The 20,243-nt window shown below is 36.8% G+C and overlaps 1 protein-coding gene across 5 annotated transcripts in view; it reads left to right on the forward strand.

Annotated features, from left to right (window-relative positions):
* The window catches only part of PRKAG2 (protein kinase AMP-activated non-catalytic subunit gamma 2), a 472,166-nt gene that overhangs the window by 440,552 nt on the left and 11,371 nt on the right, over positions 1-20,243 (forward strand). For all 5 annotated transcript variants that reach the window (XM_044677448.1, XM_044677446.1, XM_044677447.1 and 2 more), the window contains 6 exons: positions 4,274-4,355; positions 6,136-6,194; positions 10,951-10,996; positions 15,707-15,761; positions 16,877-17,003; positions 19,908-20,073. In XM_044677448.1, coding sequence (XP_044533383.1) covers positions 4,274-4,355; positions 6,136-6,194; positions 10,951-10,996; positions 15,707-15,761; positions 16,877-17,003; positions 19,908-20,073 — 535 coding nt within the window. The remainder of the gene's footprint in view (positions 1-4,273; positions 4,356-6,135; positions 6,195-10,950; positions 10,997-15,706; positions 15,762-16,876; positions 17,004-19,907; positions 20,074-20,243) is intronic.

The following is a 20,243-nucleotide window of genomic DNA, read 5'->3' on the forward strand; positions in this document are numbered from 1 at the left end:
AGGTGTTTTGGAACCCCTAGCTAAGTCTTCTATGAAACATTTAAAATCAGGAGGACCCAGTGCTGTCCACAACCACTGAGATATTCCATACTTTCACATAAAAAAAGCTTTTGGGTTTTGAAAAGAAGTGGGCTAGTTAATAAATTATTTCAGTTGGAAAAATGAAGTAGTAAGATTATTGGTAGAAAATGTACTAGACCAATGGCTTTTAAATTTGCATGATATTATTTACCATAACAAATCACAGTTCACTGAACATTTATAGTGGCAACAAATAAGAGTTTCTGGATAGTTGGCTTCCTAGTCTCATTGCCACAGCCTTTGGATTCCCCTGTTTCTCTTCTTACCCCTTCACTCCATTCTTTCTCTTCTTCCCCAGCACTTATTGCAAAAAAGATGACTTTTTGCCTCTGTGGATAGAGCTGCTATTGTGATCTTCCTGAAACCAAGCCAGGAAGAGCAGGCAGCAAATGGTAGTTGGGGGCAGGAACTGGAGAATGTGAAAAATCTCACCTCGTGAAACTCCTGATGCCCTGACCCACTCTGGAGAGCCATTGCGTTAGACACTAAAAAGCGAACAGGTCTGCCTTTGTAAACATTGACCCCGGTGGGCCATCCCTTTTCATCCTCCTTCGCTTCTTTGTTACAGCACTGACATCACCACAAAATACACTGGCAATGCAGTCTCTACACTGGCTTTTCTTTAATCCTAAACTATAGCCTTATTGATTTTTACCTCATGAGTGTATGCATAGATATATGTGCATATATATTACCACTGACCCACTTATGTATACTTAATTTCAATAGTACATTTCATGCCAGAATTGACATAAGCAAATATTATCCATTTCTAAAGATTTACCACATTATTGAGAGCCAGGCCTAGAGACAGGAGGTCCTGGGTTCAAATTTGGCCTCAGACACTGCCCAGCTGTGTGACCCTGGGCAAGTCACTTGACCCCCATTGCCCACCCTTACCAATTTTCTGTCTTGGAGCCAAGGTAAGGGTTTAAAAAAGTTTTGCCACATTATATATAGCATGTTTGCATTAATATGATACACCCAGCAAAGTGGATCTATATGGAAATTCAGAAATCCTTCATTTGTTTCTTGTTCTAACATTGACCTTGAGGAAAATTGAAAGTGGATCACTGCTGTCCAATTACAGTCTTTTTGTTTTTGTCATAGCAACCTTGAAAATGATTTAGTAACATTTTAGATTGCTTTTCTGAACAACTTTTGAGGAATCCATTAATTAGATGGAGATGTTATTCTGGGAGGAGAAGAATTAGTCTGTCTTATTTCAGATAAAATACTCTTGTCAGAAAATAATAATGTTTTCTTGAAAATTAACATTACCTCTTAGCTTTGGGTAGTTCAAAATAAAAGTTTGAAAAGATTAATTTAATTTAATCACTTTATACTATACACTATACCAGTGATGGGCAAACTACGGCCCTCGGCCAGATGAGGCACCCTGAAATGTTCTATCTGGCCACGGAGACATTATTCCTAATCTGACGAATACAATGAGTAGGATATAATACAATGAAACTTGGAAAGAGTTGCCTTAGAAACAGACTGACAGAGGAGCATTTCCTTTCCTTTGGCCCCCTCTTTAATAAGTTTGCCCATCACTGCACTATAAATATTCAAAACAAAGAAGATCCCTGGACCAACTTCATCTCCATTCTTAAGAAAGTTTACACTCCAGGCAGCTAGATAGTGAATAGAGTGCCAGGATTGGAGGCAGGACAACATGGATTCAAATGTGGCCTCAGATACTTCTAGCTGTGTGACCCTAGGCAGGTCACTTACCCCAATAGCCTGGCCCTTGAATTTGTTACTAAGGCAAAAGGCGAGGATTTTTTTTAAAGAAAGAAAGCTCACATTCTACTTTTTAGCTGGGCACTCTTTACTTTCTAGGACGTCATGATTCCTAGTTTTCCTCAAGCCAGTGAAAAGCCCCTCTGGATAAAATCTATCTTCCGAGAACTAAGCTCTAAGGAAGCACTTAGAGCTGTAGTTGTAGTTATTATAAGTACTTGTGAGAGAGTGAAAAATATTCAGTAGTTCAGGTCACTAAGACTCGAACTTTATACAGGCCATTCTTAAAGTCACTCAGATCTGCTTTCCTTAGAAATCAGTATTTGTGGTAGAGAAAAAACACATTTATGGCTTTGCAAATGAAGTGTCATTGAATTAAAGATTTCCGTGAACTTCACACATTTGCATCTAACTTCCCTTTTCATCCCTGTTACCTTCCCTACCCAAACCCAGCCCCACCGAATTCCTTGGCAATCCTAGCTCGGGGTAGGGATTGGCAGTTCTGAGCAAGCGCAGAAACGAGAAACATGTTGGACTCTTCAGTCCATTCATTTAGCACATCCTCAGCCTCGGGATGTCAGTGGACATTTCCTTCTGCTATTCTGACTTTATACTAACCTGAGTGTTTGTTGCTTTTGTTTTGTTTTGTTTTTCTCTCCTTTATCTCCCTGAGCCTTCAGTTTCTGGTCTATAAAATAAGAATAAGAATAAGCTGTAGTATCTCCCTCACCAAGTTATTTTAGTCCTTGATGGCTTGCTTTTACACCACATACATAACAAATCTTATACCCATTAACCCCACCCCTTGTAACAAAGAAAAATAGCTAAATAAAATAAACTACAGCACTGCAAACTACTCTCTGTTCTCCAGAACAGAGATGCGTCATTGCAATTAATTTGAATTTAATTGCCTTTTCGGGTTATTTTTGTTTAGATTCTCGACATCTTTCCCTTGGTTCTGCTTCCTTAACTCTATCGGTTCATTCGAGTTGTCTCATGTTTTTCTGAATTTCTCAGAGTTATCATCTCCCATGATGCATTCCTATTGCCTTACATTCACATACCACAGTTTGTTCAAACACTTTTCACTTTATTTCAACTGTTTTGCTACCACAAAAAGTGCTTCCATAAATGTATATGTGCTTGTGCATGTGTGTATGTGTTCACGTTTGTGTGTTTGTGTGTGTATGTATGCCCTTTCTTATTTGGGGTGGTGAGATGGGTGATTCAACATTTTGGTGACATTCCTTGGATGATTCCAAATTGTTTTCTAGAACAATTGGACCAATTTATAATTCCACTAACACTTTACAGAATTATTGTGAGATAATGAGATAATGTATATAAAAATCTTTACAAAGCTTAAAATGTCATATGAATATAAGCTAGAATTATTAATATTGTCTTCTCTTTTCTACTTTCAGAGAGAACATGCTTCTCAATTCAAATAAATTATATTTATTTCTAAGTATAACAAGCCCATAATTTCCCAATTTTGGAACTAAATTTACAAATTAAGTCAGCACTTCAGCCATTTGTGTGACTATTCTTTGATGTGTGGCACAAATGGCTCCACTCCTCACCTCAGTTTGAAATTGGGAATTTCTTAAGTCACCTTAAGTCTGTCTACATTACTGAAATCTAAGCAAACAAAAGAACAAAGTCAGTAAAAAAAACAAACAAACAAACATATAATTAGATCGGGTGAAAAGGGGAAAAATATTCCCCATATTCTCTGCCACCATTCCTTGAATGAAGGAAATTCCCACCCTCCTTTTTTTCAGCATAATTCAAATAAATCTTGTCCTGCCAGCAACTTAAGGAATGTAGAGCATTCTCAGCCCTCAAATAGTAATGGTTTTCGCCATCATCACTCTCCCCCCAACTGCAAGGTTTTCTTACCTTGACAATTCTTTTTTTTCCACCAACTCGCTTTCTCATGAGTTCACTTGGCCACCAAGGCATCCTGCTCATACACAGATTCATACATAAAATTAAACCTTTACTTCATAGACTTGACATAACCTGTTTAATATTCATAACAAACAAGTTAGTAGTTACATTTTAATTTGTAAAATTAATATATTTAATATCTAAAATTTAATTATTTTCTTTGTAACATTAAGAATCTTTTTACATGCCATGCCCTATAATAGAAAAAAAATAAGAAAAATCATTGTTCTAGTTATTTGTTTTTGGAAGATTTGAGCAAATAACACTATATATTTTTTAATTAAATTTAAAAGCATATATGCCAAGGACGAAAGGGAATGTGATTCTCTGAATTCTGTTAAATTCTAGGTATGCCTGAAAACAGCTATCCAATTAAAGTTATAATGATGGATTAGATAGAATATTTAGATAGAGTTATATTTTTTCCTACTAACATATGAACTTTTAAATGTACTGTACTTTATATGTACTGTGTCTTATTTTTCTTCAGGTTAAAAAGGCCTTTTTTGCCTTGGTAGCGAATGGTGTTCGAGCAGCGCCACTGTGGGAGAGTAAGAAACAGAGTTTTGTAGGTAAGGAATTTAGTACAAAAAAAAAAAAGACTGAAAATTAGAAGAAACTAAAAGCCAGGCGATGTTTTTCTTTTATTATTTATTTAAGTGGTGCTAATTGGGGAGTTCAAGTGATTGTCCAAATTAATAATAAACATGCTAATGAATCTAATTAATATTTTGATTTCATTTTCTAAAAACTCAGTATTGCCGGAGAATTGAAAACCTTTTTTGGCTTTTCTCGATTACAAAAAGTTCTCCCTTTTTAATGACTTCTAGTTTCCTTATAGGTATAGTGGAACTTCTGCCAGTGCTTGTGGATTCAGGAGGCAGAAAACTAATATGGAAAGTCATCACTCCCTTACTTAATGTCTGCCTAATATATAGTCCTTAAGTTTTCACTTATTTTGGGGGTAGGTAGTTGGTAGATTAGTGATTATGATGACTGTGTTTTGTTTCTATCTCATAAGAGTATTGGGAGGGAGAGGTTTACCCACCATGTATTCCTCTCTCCCCAAAAAAGAAAACCAAATCCCTACTAACAGACCGAGTTCCCATATTGGCTATGTCCAAACATATATGCCTCTCCCAGGTAACTGACTGCAACTTCTCTTTCAGGAGGTAGATAGAATTCATCATCAGTCCTCTGGAATCAGGTCTTCATTGTACTGATCAGGGTTGGAAAGTCTTTCAAATTTTTTGTTTTTGCACTGTTGATGATATAGTGTAAATCATTCTCCTGATTCTGCTCATTTTACTCTGCGTTAGTTTGCATATCTTCCCCCAACTTCTCTGAAACCTTCTCTTTCTCATTTCTTATAGTACAGAATTTCCCAATTGTTAGGCAGCCCTTTGTTTTGCAGCACAAAAAAAAGAAGCTGTTATAAAATATTTTTATACATGTTCCTTCCTTTCATCTCTTGGGGTATATAACCCAAATGGTGCTATCTGGGTTAAAGGACATGTACAGTTTAGTAACTTTGTGGGGTTAGTTCCCAAAAGGCAGGACCAATTCACAGCTCTACCATCTGTGCCTGTTTTCCCAAACCTCCTCCATCATTGATCATTTTCCATTTTGTCAACACTGCCAATGTAATGGGTATGGCCTGGAACCCCAGGGTTGCTTTAATTTATATTTCTCTTGTTATTAGTGATTTTTTCTTATGGCTAGAGATAGCTTGGATTTCTTCTCTTGAGGATTATCTGTCCGTATCATTTTACCATTTATCAAATGGCAAATGGCTTTTATTCTTACAAATCTGAATCATTTGCCTTAGGGAACTTTTTTAAAAGTTTAGGAAACTTCAGATTGTAGTCACTTTGCATCCAATTTCTTCTCTTGTAAGTCAGTGAAGGAAATAATTTCCCCTTTGAAGCAGATGTTTTAGTGTACTTCTCAAGAAAAAAAATCTCCATCAAGGTATCATATTTCTAAAACTGATTAAATTTTTTATTATAAAGGAATAAAAAATTAATGTTTTACTTGCATTTGTGGTCATTTATAAAGATATCATGAACTGCTTTTCTTTCATTCATTTGCAAAATATTTTTCCACTACTTTGACATATATAACATATATACATGTAACACTACTTTGAATTTCAATCAAATTAATATTCATTTCTGTATAAGCCTAATTAGCAAATTAACAAATTCAAAATAATGTATTTTGTTTTTAATAATATCTAAAACTACTTTTAAAACATTTTTCTTATATTTCCCAAGCTTCTCATTTATCATTTGGGAATTTTTTCTTGTAGATGTTCATTGTTTTATTTTAACATGTGATTCTTTGTTCCAGGAATGCTAACAATTACAGATTTCATAAATATACTGCATAGATATTATAGATCTCCAATGGTAAGTGTCATCATTTATATGTCAATAGTTGAATAAGTATAAATAGAATCTATTCTAGGAAGTAAGGCTGAAGGTTTTTTTTAAGCAAAACATAATTCACTAAATACTTAAGTATATGGAATTTCAGCCCAAGGTCCATTTAATGCAAATGAACAGATTCTTAGGACTAGAAGTTATCTTTTTTAAAGCTTGAAGGAAATAGTTTTAGGAAAAATGAAAGAAAGAATATCCTTATAGAATAGGCATTAAATCTATAGAATTAATCATTCTAAAAGATTATATCAGTTGAAAATATAAACAGCTTTTTAATCATAGGAGGTATTAAAGGGGAATTAATGATTATAAGGATGTGTTTCAAACCTTTAAGTATAATGCCATGAAGAACAACTATTGGAGTCCCTTATAAAAAAATATTCCTTGGTGGGCAGCTGGGTGGCTCAGTGGATTGAGAGCCAGGCCTAGAGATGGGAAGTCCTAGGTTTGAATCTAACCTCAGACACTTCCCAGCTGTGTGACCCTGGGCAGGTCACAAGCCCCATTGCCTAGCCCCTACTCCTCTTTTGTCTTGTATTGATTCTAAGATAAGTGAAGGCAAGGGTTTTTGTTGTTGTTTTTAAAGGAAGCTGGAAAGTGTATGTGGGGGTGAGGGGAGGGAACACACCCCAGGGGCCATCTTGTTCTGTGGAGTTCAGACCAAGCAGAGCTGAAGGGGCACCTGCCCTCTCTGAAGGATGGTTTGAGGTGGAGTTGAGTGCTCCATTCTCCAGCCCTCCTGGCAGAGAGGAGAGGAGGCTGAGGGACTCCCAGGCTGAGTTAGCAACATGGTGATGAAATCAGAAGGGATGAGCTTATCCGGGGAGGGGCATCTGGTTCCCCAAGATGAAAGGAGGCAGAGCTCTGAGAGAAAGTCGAGTCCTGTCTCTTGCCTCCACTCACTCACATCCATCCCTTTTCTTCATTCACACAACTATGGAGCCACTGTGGTCCAGTTGTTATTAGCACTCATCTCGTTATTACCCTAGTCTCTCCCCTCACCAATCATCTTCATCTAATTGTCAGAGTAATCTTTAAAAGATTCTTTAAGAAATAAATTTTATTGATGTTTTTGTATCATTGTCCCTTCCCAATATAATACTCTCCCCTCATGAATCATTTGTTTAAAAAAAAAAAAAAAAGGTTACACATGAGTCCTTAACAGTTGAACGTCTTGTGCTTCATTCTGTATCTCTGGCCACCCCTGTGGAGGTGTTGGAGGGATGATTTACTCTCAGTCCTCTGGAGTCAGAATTTGTTACTGCATTGATAAGAGTTCAGATTCTGTCAGTACTTTGTCTTTTATATTATTGTGGTCAATATACCTCATTCTCTTGGTTCTGCTTAACTTTACTTTGCATCAGTTCATATAGATTTTTCCAAGTTTCTCTGAATTCTTCATTTTTTAAGCATACTGATATTCCATTTCATTTATATACTACAGTTTTTTCTGTTATTCCCCAATTAATGGGTTGCCCACTTTGTTTCCAGTTTGGTTTTTTTTTTTTTTTGGTTTTGCTACCATAAAAAATGCTGCTATAACTATTTTTGCCTTTATCCAGCCTTTGCTACTGTCTCTAACCTCCTTAGGCTATAAACCAATTATGAAATGAAAGGTATATATACAGGTTAGTGACCTTTCTACTTTGGATAGAATTAATCCACAGCTCCACCAACAATGCACTAATGTTGCCATTCTTCCCCAAATCCTTCTTGTATTAACTTTTTTTTTGGCATTTTTACCAATATAATGGTGTGAATCTCAGAGTTGTTTTCATTTTAACTTCCCCCTGATGACACAGCATGATGTAAGGGAAGAAGCACAGAACTAGGAATCAGGAAATAGGAATTCTAGACTGTATTTTGGTACTGTTTAGCTGAGTCATCTGAACAAGTCACCTCATCTCTCTGGGCCTCAGATTTTGTATCTATAAATTGATGTGATTGGGAATGATGATCTTAATTATTTTATTTCTTATTTCTAGTGTTAGGAATCGTTATCCTTGTAGTAATTTGAGGGAAATTTACCACAAGCTCTCTATTCCCCCTTCCCCCATTCCTCATATCACAGCCCTTCATATCATCTCCTACTTTTTCCTCCTTTAATCCAGTCTCTGCTGAATAAGTGGCCATAAAACCCTTCTGCATATACCTTTGATTTCATCTCCCTCTTCTCTCTGTTTGCTCTCTCATTCTCCTATCTTCAATTTCTCCCATCCACTGACTCTACCTCCCGCCAACAAATCTGCACAAATCTCTATTGTTAATATGCATTCTCCCATCCCTGCAAGCTAACCTGTATTTGCAACCAAACTTTTGAAAAATTGTCTGCTTTTACTGCTTCGTCTCCTCTATTGTCCCTGCCTTCTGAACCCTCCAAAATCTGGCTTTAGATCTTAGCCCACAGCTGAAACTGTTCTCTCCAGAGACATGAGTGGTCTCTTAATGGCAAAATCTCATAACCCTTTTCTCAGTCCTTATCATTTTGACCTCTCCGCAGCATTTGCCCTACAGACGATCCTTTTTTCCTGGATACTCTCTCCTCTCTGGGTCTTTGTGACAGTGTTCTCTCTTGTTTCTCCTCTTTCATTGTCCATTCTTCATTCATACCATACCTACTTTCCTGAATTTCATTCATATCAGACCTACTAGTTGTAGATGTCCTTCAAGGCTCTGCCCTAGGCTCTCTTCTTTTTTCTTCCTCTACTCCTTCACTTGATGACCCTCAGAGTTTTCATTTAGCATCTCTTTGTAAATAACTTCCGATTCTATATATCTAGCCCTAATCTCTCTCCTGAGCTCTGGTTCTACATCACTAATTGTCTGTCAGACATTTCAAACTGATATTTCAGGCATTTCAGAATTAATATATCCAAAACACAACAGAGTATCTTCTCCCTTCTTTCACCCCTTTGTCAAAGTTCCCAGTTATTGTCAAGAGTATCACTATCCTTTCCCTCGGGTTTCCAGCCTCCTTGCCACCTTTGATTCTTCACTGTCATTTCCTACACATATCTAATCAGTTGCCATTGCTTGTCTTTTCTCCATCTACATCATCTCTCACTCAGTGAACCTTCTTTCTTCAATGAGCTCTACCCTAATTCAGGTCCTCCATCACCTCTTGCCTTGGCCAAGTCAGCACCCTCTTAATCGGACTCACTGACAAGACTTTACTCATTCCAGGCCATTTACTCATTTCTCTTCTCCATGCACCTTACAGCCAGCCAAACTGGCCTCCTTGCCGTCTCTCATGCATGACACACCATCTCCCGTGCTTCAGCCTTTGCACTGGGTGTTTCTCACACTTAGAAATGCACGCCCTCCTCATCCCTGTGTCTGGAAACACCTGGTTTCCTTCAGGTCTCAGTCCAAGCACCCACTACCTTTTTCATGAGGTCTTTCCTGATCCTCTTAGCAGTTCATTCCTTTCCCCGACAAGGTCACCGTACCTGAATATGTTTTGTATCCAACTATATGTGTGTATATCGCCTCCCTATTAGAATATGAGGTTAGGGCTGAATTTGAGGGTAAGGATTGTTTTGTTTTTGTGTCTCCGGCAACTAACACTGTGTCTGACCCCAATGGGTGCTTACAAAATACTTGATTATTTGATACGTGTGACAATTCATCAAAATCCTTTTTTTTTTTTTTTTTTTTTTTTGGTTAAAGTTTTATCAATGATGTACTTACTGGCATTCGATGAAAGATTCTTATCCAAACAGTAGATTTTCCATTTTAAAACTGTGACCCAGAGAGTCATCTTCTAGGCCAGTGGTTCCCAAACTTTTTTGGCCTACCGCCCCCTTTCCAGAAAAAAATATGACTTAGCGCCCCCTGTCACATACTATCACCGCCTCCAAATGCACCTGTGGCCGTCACCGCCTCCTGGATCGCTGCAGCCCCCACCAGGGGGCAGTGGCGCCCACTTTGGGAATCACTGATCTAGATGAATTCTTTGTTTATGCCTGATCTTGAGCACACAGTAGTAGTTCAGCTGCTGCCATACATTCAGGATATTAACCCTTGGCTTGCCCATCCTGTGACCCTTGTCACTGTCCTCCCAAGAGTTCACAAGCTACTACTACACTGGCAGGGCTCCCTCAAATTCTTCTGGCAGTATCAGTTGATTATTTCATGTGTACATCATTGTCTCTTTGACTTAGATTCCAGCTTCTTAATAGAAGAAAACATGTTTTTCACTTCTGTGACCTCCTGAGCAACTGGAATAGTTCTCAATACATAGCAGGCCCTTAGTAAAAATGTATGTGGCTGACAGAGCCCACATAGTAAATAATGTGTGTCACTAAACTCCCTTTCAACCTGTGACTTTACTTAGGTGTTATCTTCCATTTCCTTAGAAAAAGGCACAGACAAAAAAATGTAAAAGAAAAAAAGAAAAAGACACAGATGCAACTATAATTCAAACTTAGTATGTTAGAATATTTTGTCATTTTCAAGTTTATGTAATGAAGTACTGATTTAGCATGTATGCTGTAAATGTATAGAGCATCTTCTTAAACAACCCAAAGCACTTTATATGTTTCTCACTTCATCTCACAGCATTCCAGAATTTTTATCTTGATTAATTCCATTTGCTGAATTGTTGGTTTCTAGCAAGGTTATTGAATTTATTGGAATCTTTTTTTTTCTTGTCCAGTTGGTAGAGTATTTCCCATCTATAAATATACATTTACAAAAGGCAGTGTTCCTTCCTTTGTTTCAGGTACAGATTTATGAATTAGAAGAACATAAAATTGAAACATGGAGGGGTAAGTATCATTTTTAATTGCTAAGAATCTAACATTGTATAAAAATTTTTTGACTTGGGTTTCATGTATAAATAGATTTTCCTCCCCTCAGTTCCTTTTCTCTCTATTCAAGAATAAAACATGTTAATGAAAACAGCATTTTTTTATCAGAATAGAGATTTGGTTGGTATGTAGCAGAAGGCAGCAAAATCTGCTAAGTGACTGATTCAAGTTTTCCTTTATTATATAATCTTGAAGTTACTTGAATCACCTTGGTTTCTACCATCCTGTGTAAAATGGGCCTAGCTCACTCAGCTCTCTTCACAGAGTGACTCTGCAGAGTGCTTTATAAATTATGTTGGGCATGATTTTTTTTTGTAATTGCCAAGCACTAAATAGGTATTTCTTTTAGGAGGGTCACTTTGGACTCTGAAATGTAAAGTAACAAAGAAACTGCCCATTTCATAGGATTGGTGCAAGGCTCAATTGAGATGGATAACATGTATAAGAATTTGGAAAACCTTAAAGTGCCATATAAACAACATCATTATCATCATCATCATCACTATTGATCAGCAGCTGCTTTTAATACATAGTGTTTTATTCCAAGCAATTCTTATGCTTAATTTAAATTCTCATGTTAAAGTAATAATAGCTCACATTTGTGTAATACCAGTTTTATAAAGCACTTTTCTTGCAACCATTCTGCTTAGTGCAGAGTGCAAATATTATCTCCATTTTTCAAATGAGAAAACCAAAGATCCAGAAGAAGGCAAATGATCTGTCTTTGGGCCATGATGTTTTCCATAATACCATACTGGCTGCTGTTACCATTAGATAATTTCTCTTTGTGCTAAATATGCAGAAAAAATAGTTGCCTTAGAAGAAACACATACATATTTTTATTTAAAGGTTAATAGTTATCTTTTAATTTAATCTAAAAGTTTTCTAAAGAAAGCTAGACATGAACCTTCAATTAGGTCATTCGAGTCATGTTACATGACATGTCTTTTCATCTTTAATAGAACTCTCCCAAGAAGTTACTTGAAGTATTTTTTACCATATTATCCCTAGCTCTAGAATGCTCTTATCTGATACAATTTGTAAAAATATTAATTTCATAACTGTGAAACTGCTCTTTCTTATTAAAATCTTAACTATTATTACTTTGCTTCATTCAGCAATTATTTATTGAGTGTCTATGTATGTAGGAATACAGTGGGGCTATGTGGAATAAAAATGAAGTTCTAAAATATGTGAATCCAGGGATGTGCTGAAGCCAGCTCACATTCTCTTTCAAGAGCTAATTGATAAATTTTCAAAGTGAGCATTTATACCTCAACATTGGCAAAACTATAAATCAGGGCTTGGTTTGTTGAGAAAGTAATGGATAGATGCAGCTAGGTGACCCAGTGGGTAAAGAGCCACGCCTGAAGACAGGAGGACCTATGTTCAAATATGGCATCAACCATTTCCTGGTTGTGTGGCCCTGGGCAAGTCTTTAACCTCCATTGCCCAGCCTTTACTTGTCTTTTGCCTTGGAATGAATATAGTGTATTGACTTTAAGACAGAGGGAAAGGGTTTGAGAGGGGAAAAAAAGAGATAATGGATAAAATGTTAATAATGCAAATAAAACTTTAAAATGTGTTGTGTTTACATTTTTTTTCTGAAGAGATTGTGAAGAATTTACCAGAAAACCTCTGCTTGGACCCCTGAGCCTTAGTTAGTTAAAGTCAAGTAAGCGAAGCAAGACATACATAGATGACATTTCCAGATGTTACAAGTGAAAAAGCCAAATACTAGATAATGTGATTCAGGTTATATAAAAATATAGTTAGATCAGAATGGGTGAGGTAGGGCAAGTCATCAAGAGCTTCTTGGAGATGAATCATGAAATAGTTTTCAAAATAAATTTAGGATTTAGAACAGAGAACAAGAGAAAGTAAATTCCAGGAAAAAAGCAAATAGTGTAAGAGTCTAGAAGTAGGATTTAGTATGGTATATCAAGCAGCTAATGAAGAAAATAACCTTCTTATAGAAAGATAATGGGTTAGTGATATAAACTGTTTAAAGAAACTAAACATGTCCTTTTCCTATTGAATCTGAGGCTAAAGAGTTTAACTTGGCAATCTACATTCACTGAACACTCTTTGGATGCCAAAAGACTGTGTATAACTACCTAAATAGGATTTCTAAAGTACTAATTGCCATTTAGAGTTGGTATTCAAATGACTCATTTGGAGGTTTCATTTGGTGGTAAAACTATTTTTATAAATGATGATTCTTAAAATGATCTCTAGAAAAGTCAAGCTGAAGAAAGTAATCACGTCTACAAATCATTATGCTTTCCTTGGCTCCATGAATAAGAACAGATGCTCTTAACCTTTTATATGTCATTGATTCCTTTGGCAAATCAGGAAAACCCATATACTTTCTCAGAATAATATTTTTTTTTCATTTACAATAAAAAGAACTGCTAAGTTTCAGTGAGAAGTTAGAGGAGATAAAAATGTAATTTTCCCATCCAAGTTCAGGGACTCTTCCCGCCACCCCCCCACCCCACCCCCGAAATCTCTCTAAGGACACAGAATTAAGAATATGTGTCATAGAACCATCCGAATAGCAAAAGTCAAGTCAATCAACATTTATTAAACGCTAACTATATGCCAGGCACTGGGCTAAGGACTGGGAATACAAAAAGGACAAAAACAGAGACCCTGCCTTCAGGGAGCTCCCTTTAATCAGGGAGACAACATGCAAACAAACAGGTACATATATAATGTATACAGAACAAACAGGTCATGGTGTCAGGGTTAGAGACTTAAAGGAAGTTTGGGAAGCTTGGGGTAGAGATGAGGAGGGAGAGACTTCCAGGCATGGCAGACAGCCAGGGACAAGGCAGGGACCTGGGAGATGTTGTATCCTCTTAAAGGACCAGCAATCAGGCTGGTGTTGCTGGATTGTTGAGTTGGGAGAAAAGTATAAGAAGATTGGAAGAAAGGAACAGGACTAATGAATAGAGTGCTGGACCCGAGATTAAATGATCTGATGCTGCCATCAGACACTTACGGACTACGTGATCCTGAACAAGGCACTTTACTGTATGCTTCAGTTTCCTCATCTGTGAAATGGGGATCATAAAAATACTTTCTTCCCAGCATTGTTATGAAGATTGAATTAGCTCCTATATGTAAAACAGTTAGCACATTGCCTTGTATAATAGGTACTTAATAAAATGCATGTTTCCTTCCTTCCTTGAAAAAGGCTTTAAAAGCCAGAGTCGTTTCTGTTTGATACCAGAGGCAATAGGGAGCCCCTGGAGTTTGAGTAAGAGCAGTGGAGGAGGGTGACATGGACTGTGTGGGGGAAAGATTTGAGGCAGGGAGATGGATCAGGTTATTGAAGTGGTCCAAGTTTGAGGTGACAGGGACCTGAGCCAGGGGAGCAGCTGTGTCCGAGGAGAGAAGAGAGGCTATTTGAAAGATGTTGCTAAGGTAGAAATGACCAGACTTAGAAATAGACTGGATAAGGCAAAAGAAAGAGTGAAGAGCTGAAGCGGACATCTAGGTTGAGAAGCCTGGGTGAGGAGTAGGATGGCGGTGCCCTATCCAGTAATAGGGAAGTTGAGAAGAGAGGAAAGTTGGGGGAGAGGAAAGATGAGTCCAGTTTTAGATATGTTTGAGTTTCTAATAGCAGTTGGAGTTTGAAAGACCAAAGGTTAGGAGAATGCTTAGAACTAGATAAATCAATCAGAAATTTGTCTGCACAAAAAAGTGATGGTTGAATCTATGAAAGCCGATGAGTTCACCAAGCAAGATAGTCCAGAGGGAGAAGAAAAGCGATCCCAGGACAAAGCATTAAGGGGCAACTACAATAAATAGGAATGACCTGAAAGCATATCCAGTAAACGAAACTTGGAGGAAGTGGTCAGACAGGTAGGACAAGAATCAGGAGAGAACATTGTCACAAAAACCTAGACAGAACATGATTGGCATCACCAAAGGTTTCAGAGAGGTCCAGGATAAGAATTGAGGACGAAAACAGTAAGGGACTATTGATAACTTTGAAGAGCCACTTTACCTGGATCATTTTGGAACTTTGTAAATTAAGCTCTAAAACAAAGTCCCTGTATACGAAATTCTAGGATATGAAGAGATCACAATATTAACATTTTGGATGGAAGGGGAAAACCCACGACAACAAATGTCATTACAGTGAAAATTCGTGTTAGAAAAAAATTCTCAAGGCTCAGCTGATGGTCCACTCATTTTTAATAATATTCAGTAAAATAAACATCTAGTACAGCAAAATGCTATATACTTTGATCTTATCTATAACTAAGCTTGGTCTATAATTTGACTCTTAACTGACCTTTTTAGTTCAGTATTTTTTCAAGATATTAAATTATGGAGTTCTAGTGACCTCTGCTGGTATGAATCTTTATCATATTATTTGATCTTGGTTTGAGATTTTTGGTGTCTATGGTGGCATTATTTTTAAAAATACTTAATTTTCCTTTAAGGGTAGCTCACCAAAGCATAATCAAGAAGATTTTTGTAAACAGTATGTAAATATAAATAACAAAAAAACTTTAGATGAGTTTCTTTGATCAGAGCTATTCATCTTTTTAATATGAGTCCACAAATTTGTAGAGGTGCTTGATTTATGTGCTAATAATGAACTATGTAGACCATCTTACTAACTGTAGATTTTTCTTTTCCTAAATACAGAACTTTATTTACAAGAAACATTTAAGCCTTTAGTGAATATATCCCCAGATGCGAGGTAAGCCTATTTTTCAACCTTTAAAAAATATACTCTTTCAATTTTATCAATTCTATTAATATGGAACTGATGAACTGAATGCAGATTCAAGTATATTTTTTCACATTATTTTTCTTGGGTTTTATGTATTTTCTTTTGCAACATGGCTAGTATGGAAATCTATTTTGTCTAACCTCACGTGCATAACTGATATCATATTTTTGTGTTCTCAAGGGGTGAAAGAGAATTTGGAACTCAAAGTTTTAAAAATAAATACCACATTTTTGGTAAATACTTAATAAAATTAATAAAAGCATATCAAAGGCAAAATTTATTCATATGGTAGATTTACAGTCATATGAAGCCTACCATTAAATTCTAAAAGCACCTCACTAGCCAAATTGAAATGAAAAAAGTGAGTAAATTTTGGATTGATATCCAGTTTGACAAATTGGAAATACCATAAGTTCCTTCTGTGTTCTAAGGACATTAGCTTTTGGTGGCCTAAAGGGCAGAATGGTCTGGGAAATCTATAATTGTGAAGAAGCTGTTCACTCAAAAATGATCAAAAGAACAAACATGTCCTCATGCAGTATTCTCTGGAATGATTCGTGTATAAATCCTAGTAAAAAGTAAACTCATCGACTGTCTTATAAGCAACCTTAAGAAAGGTCCAGACAAACTTAGACACACAGGAAATGCCTAGATTTCCATGAGTTCAGAGTTGAAACCATTAACTCATTATTCCCAAACAACTGTTCTTTTGCTATTTGGTTAGCAGCCTTCAGTCTTGTGTACAAGTATGCTACTTATTCATTTTCAGAAAATTTGTAGATTAACTTTAGAAATGCCTTAAATACTGGCTTCTTTGAAGATTCCATTGTGCTTTTTTCCTTTGGTTATAGCTGAAATTTTCTGAAAAGTCAAGTCCTGAACCATTACATAGATATAAACAAGTGGATTTGCTGTGATTTTCTCCTTCAGTATGAAAACTGTTCAAAATATGTTCAAACTTGATTAGTGTTTTTCTCATTGTGATAAGCATTTTGGAATGCTTCTCTTTCAGTGACACTCCAAAAGGCTCATGATTTCTCCACTATCAGAATCTGCTAATGGCCTTAATGGTTTTTCCACAGCCTCTTCGATGCTGTTTACTCATTGATCAAAAATAAAATCCACAGATTGCCAGTTATCGACCCTGTCAGTGGGAACGCACTTTATATACTTACCCACAAAAGAATACTCAAGTTTCTTCAGCTATTTGTAAGTAGCTTTTAGTGTTTCTGCAAGACATATTTAGTCACATTTCCTTCAGCTAATTGACTTCAGATCAATAAAGCCACTCCCCATTAAGATGAGAAACTGTTAGTTTTGAAATCTTTGTTTCTAAACTTCAGTTTCTAACCTCACTGCACAAAGTCCAGTGCACACACTAGACTTTTTGCCAATAAATAAATAGACTTTTTCTCTTGCAAATATGATTGTGTGTAGAAATTCTATGTTTAACTTGAAACATTTTCCTCTCCCTTATACAATGTAGAGAAACAGTGGGGAACTTGAAAAAAGCAATTTATTTAAGGGCCTTTAAGATTACTATATGGGAAAAGTAAGCTGATTATGCAGTGTTTAATTTAACACTCTATGGAGCTGTGTTTTTAGAAATATTTTCAGAAAGACATTCTAGTCAAAATTGTTTTTTAAAGTGGAGTGGAAACCAAGAAACCTAAAGAGAGCAAAAGTTTTAGGAAACGGAATGTCATGTTGGTCCAAATTTAGGGCTGTATTTTCTGTGGGCCACGTTCAGTGGTCTTTGAAATGAGATGACCTCATTTCTAGATCTATGCCCAGTACTTAACCTCTCTCACAATGATCACTAACTGACCCTTTGGTTGGCAATACAAAGAGAAGCACAGAAATAAATCAAGAGATTGACTAGTTTTGAGAATAGAAGTAATATGTTAAGCAGAAATAGTGGGAGTCTCATTGCTGGTTCAGAAGAGCTCATTTGAAATAATAAGATATTAATCTCCTTCAAAAGAACTTTTCTGGGGCAGCTGGGTAGCTCAGTGGATTGAGAGTCAGGCCTAGAGACAGGAGGTCCTGGGTACAAATCTGGTCTCAGACACTTCCCAGCTGTGTGACCCTGGGCAAGTCACTTGACCCCATTGCCCACTCTTATCACTCTTCCACCTAGGAGCCAATACACAGAAGTTAAGGGTCTTTAAAAAAAAAAAAGTACTCTTCTGACCTTTTTTAACTCAGCTCCATTTTAGAAAAAAAGTCCATCAAGCCAGGAGAAGCAGCAAAGACCCCTGTTGCCAGGACCTCTCTGGTTACCAGTTTCCATCAGGGTTGGAGGCTTAGTGTTTGAGAGAACTGCTGGAAAAGGCATTTTGCTATTATTCATAATGGTCATCATGGTCACTTAAGTACCACTTTTCCATTCTTGAAGTTCTAGCCTCACATCCGTGTGAGGTAAGTCGTGTCAGTATATCCCCATTTCTCCACTGGGGGCACTTGAGCAGACACCTTAAATGACTTGCCCAGATTCACACCAGTATTAAGTGACAGAAGTGAGGTTTGAGCTCATCTTCTGACTCCAAGTCTGGTGCTTTTCCCCCCATTTTCCCATGGAGCCTTTTGGGTTTGCTTTCTAGTCAAACCAATCTTGGGACCAAAACCTGCCTTAACTTTTGCCCTGGCTTGACTAAGAGCTCAGTATGCAAATTCTGATTTTCCTATTTAGATGGTGCTAAGAAGAAAAGTAGAAGGGACTAGAGAGGTTTATAGAACATTAGGCTTTAATAAAGAAATAGGATATAAAAAAACTTACACCAGTAAATGTAGACCCAGTGTTCCTAACAGAGCTTGCCTGTCTCTGGATAAGCAAAGGTTTTTCCCATGTTGTGTTGCGAAGGGTGGAGAGGTTGGGGATTAATTAGGTGGACAAAAGGAAGGTGCTTTTTGGGTGCTTCAGTATTATGAAAAGAGCAAGTCAAAGCAGAAAAATCATTTTACTTGAAATACTTATACCGCCTTATATTTGGGCCAATTTGGTCATTAGTTACAATGCTTTTAGAATGAAAGTAAGATAAAATGCAAAATAAAGAAAATATAAATCTAATGGAGCATAGCCTAATCTTTACCAAATTATAAGATCATCTTCTTTAGACGGTATTACCCTTTTAGAGATCAAAAAATCCAAATTAGCCTAAGATATCAGATAGCATAGGGAACAATTCCTATACTGAGATGAACTAGATGACCTAATAGGTCTTTCTTTTTTTCTCTAAATTTCTAGGATTCTCATGCTTTGAATATTGATGAACTCTTTGACTTGAACATTTTGTTTCTTCTAATTGTTCATCTTTTCCTGATAATTATAAGGTACACCAGGAGGATGGAATCAACTGTACCCTTTCTAAAAGGTGGATTTTTGAAACAGTAGACCTTATTTTGTTATAGTCAAAAATGCCCGTAGGCCTTTCTCTTCTGATTTCTCCCTCCTCCTATTATCCCTTTAAAAATAACCCACCATGTTAAAAAAAAAAGTGATTTTTTTAAGTCTTGTTTTATTCTCTGAGGCAACTAGCTCATCCATGTTTTCTAATGGACAAAAGCTGACAGCTTTCAGAAGATAAGTCAGTGTGTAGAGGTGGAGTGGTGTGAAGATGAATTTAGCTTGTGCCTAGAATAGCCACCAGCAGATGCTTTGAGTAATAGGAATGTCGGCCATTACTAACTAATATTTGATGCTGACAGCAGTGCCAGAAACTTAGAATAAATCCTTAATAGCAAAGGAAAATCAGTGGCCTACAGGCCTTAATTTCCTCAATAAACCGGTTGCTTCCTTCTCCCACCCACCTTTTTTAGTCAACTAAGAGAGGGTGGGGGGAAACAATATCACTCATTTGATTTTAGTTAGTATTTCACAAAAATGGAAAAGTACCAAATATTAGTACTTAACATCTTAATAGAAAATTATTTGAAGAAAGGATAGAATTGTTATGTGTAACTTTTTTTCATGTTAATTCAGACTTCCCTTTAGATTATTAGAAAAGACTAACTTCAATTTGCTTATGCATACTTTTTCACTCAAATCTGGGCATTTGAACACCAAGGTATGTGTTGGTTTGTGAGAGCATCTACATTTCTCTTCCCATCTAGGTGTCTGAGATGCCAAAGCCTGCCTTCATGAAACAGAACCTTGATGAACTTGGAATAGGAACATACCACAACATTGCCTTTATACATCCAGACACTCCTATCATTAAAGCCTTGAATATATTTGTAGAAAGACGAATATCAGCTTTGCCTGTTGTGGATGAGTCAGGTTTGTACATTTCACCTTCACGTTTCCACTCAAGTGGAAAACCGATGCTTGCTCGTAGGCCGCTTAGCTCTAAGCCTCCTTAGACGCTTAGTATGTCAAAGGAAAATGCCTTCACTACAGATGTGCAGAACGGTAGATCTGTCGTGTCGAGCATCGAACGAGAGTGCTCA

This window comes from Gracilinanus agilis, chromosome 5 (assembly GCF_016433145.1).
Source record: "Gracilinanus agilis isolate LMUSP501 chromosome 5, AgileGrace, whole genome shotgun sequence".
Classification (NCBI taxonomy): Eukaryota; Metazoa; Chordata; class Mammalia; order Didelphimorphia; family Didelphidae; genus Gracilinanus; species Gracilinanus agilis.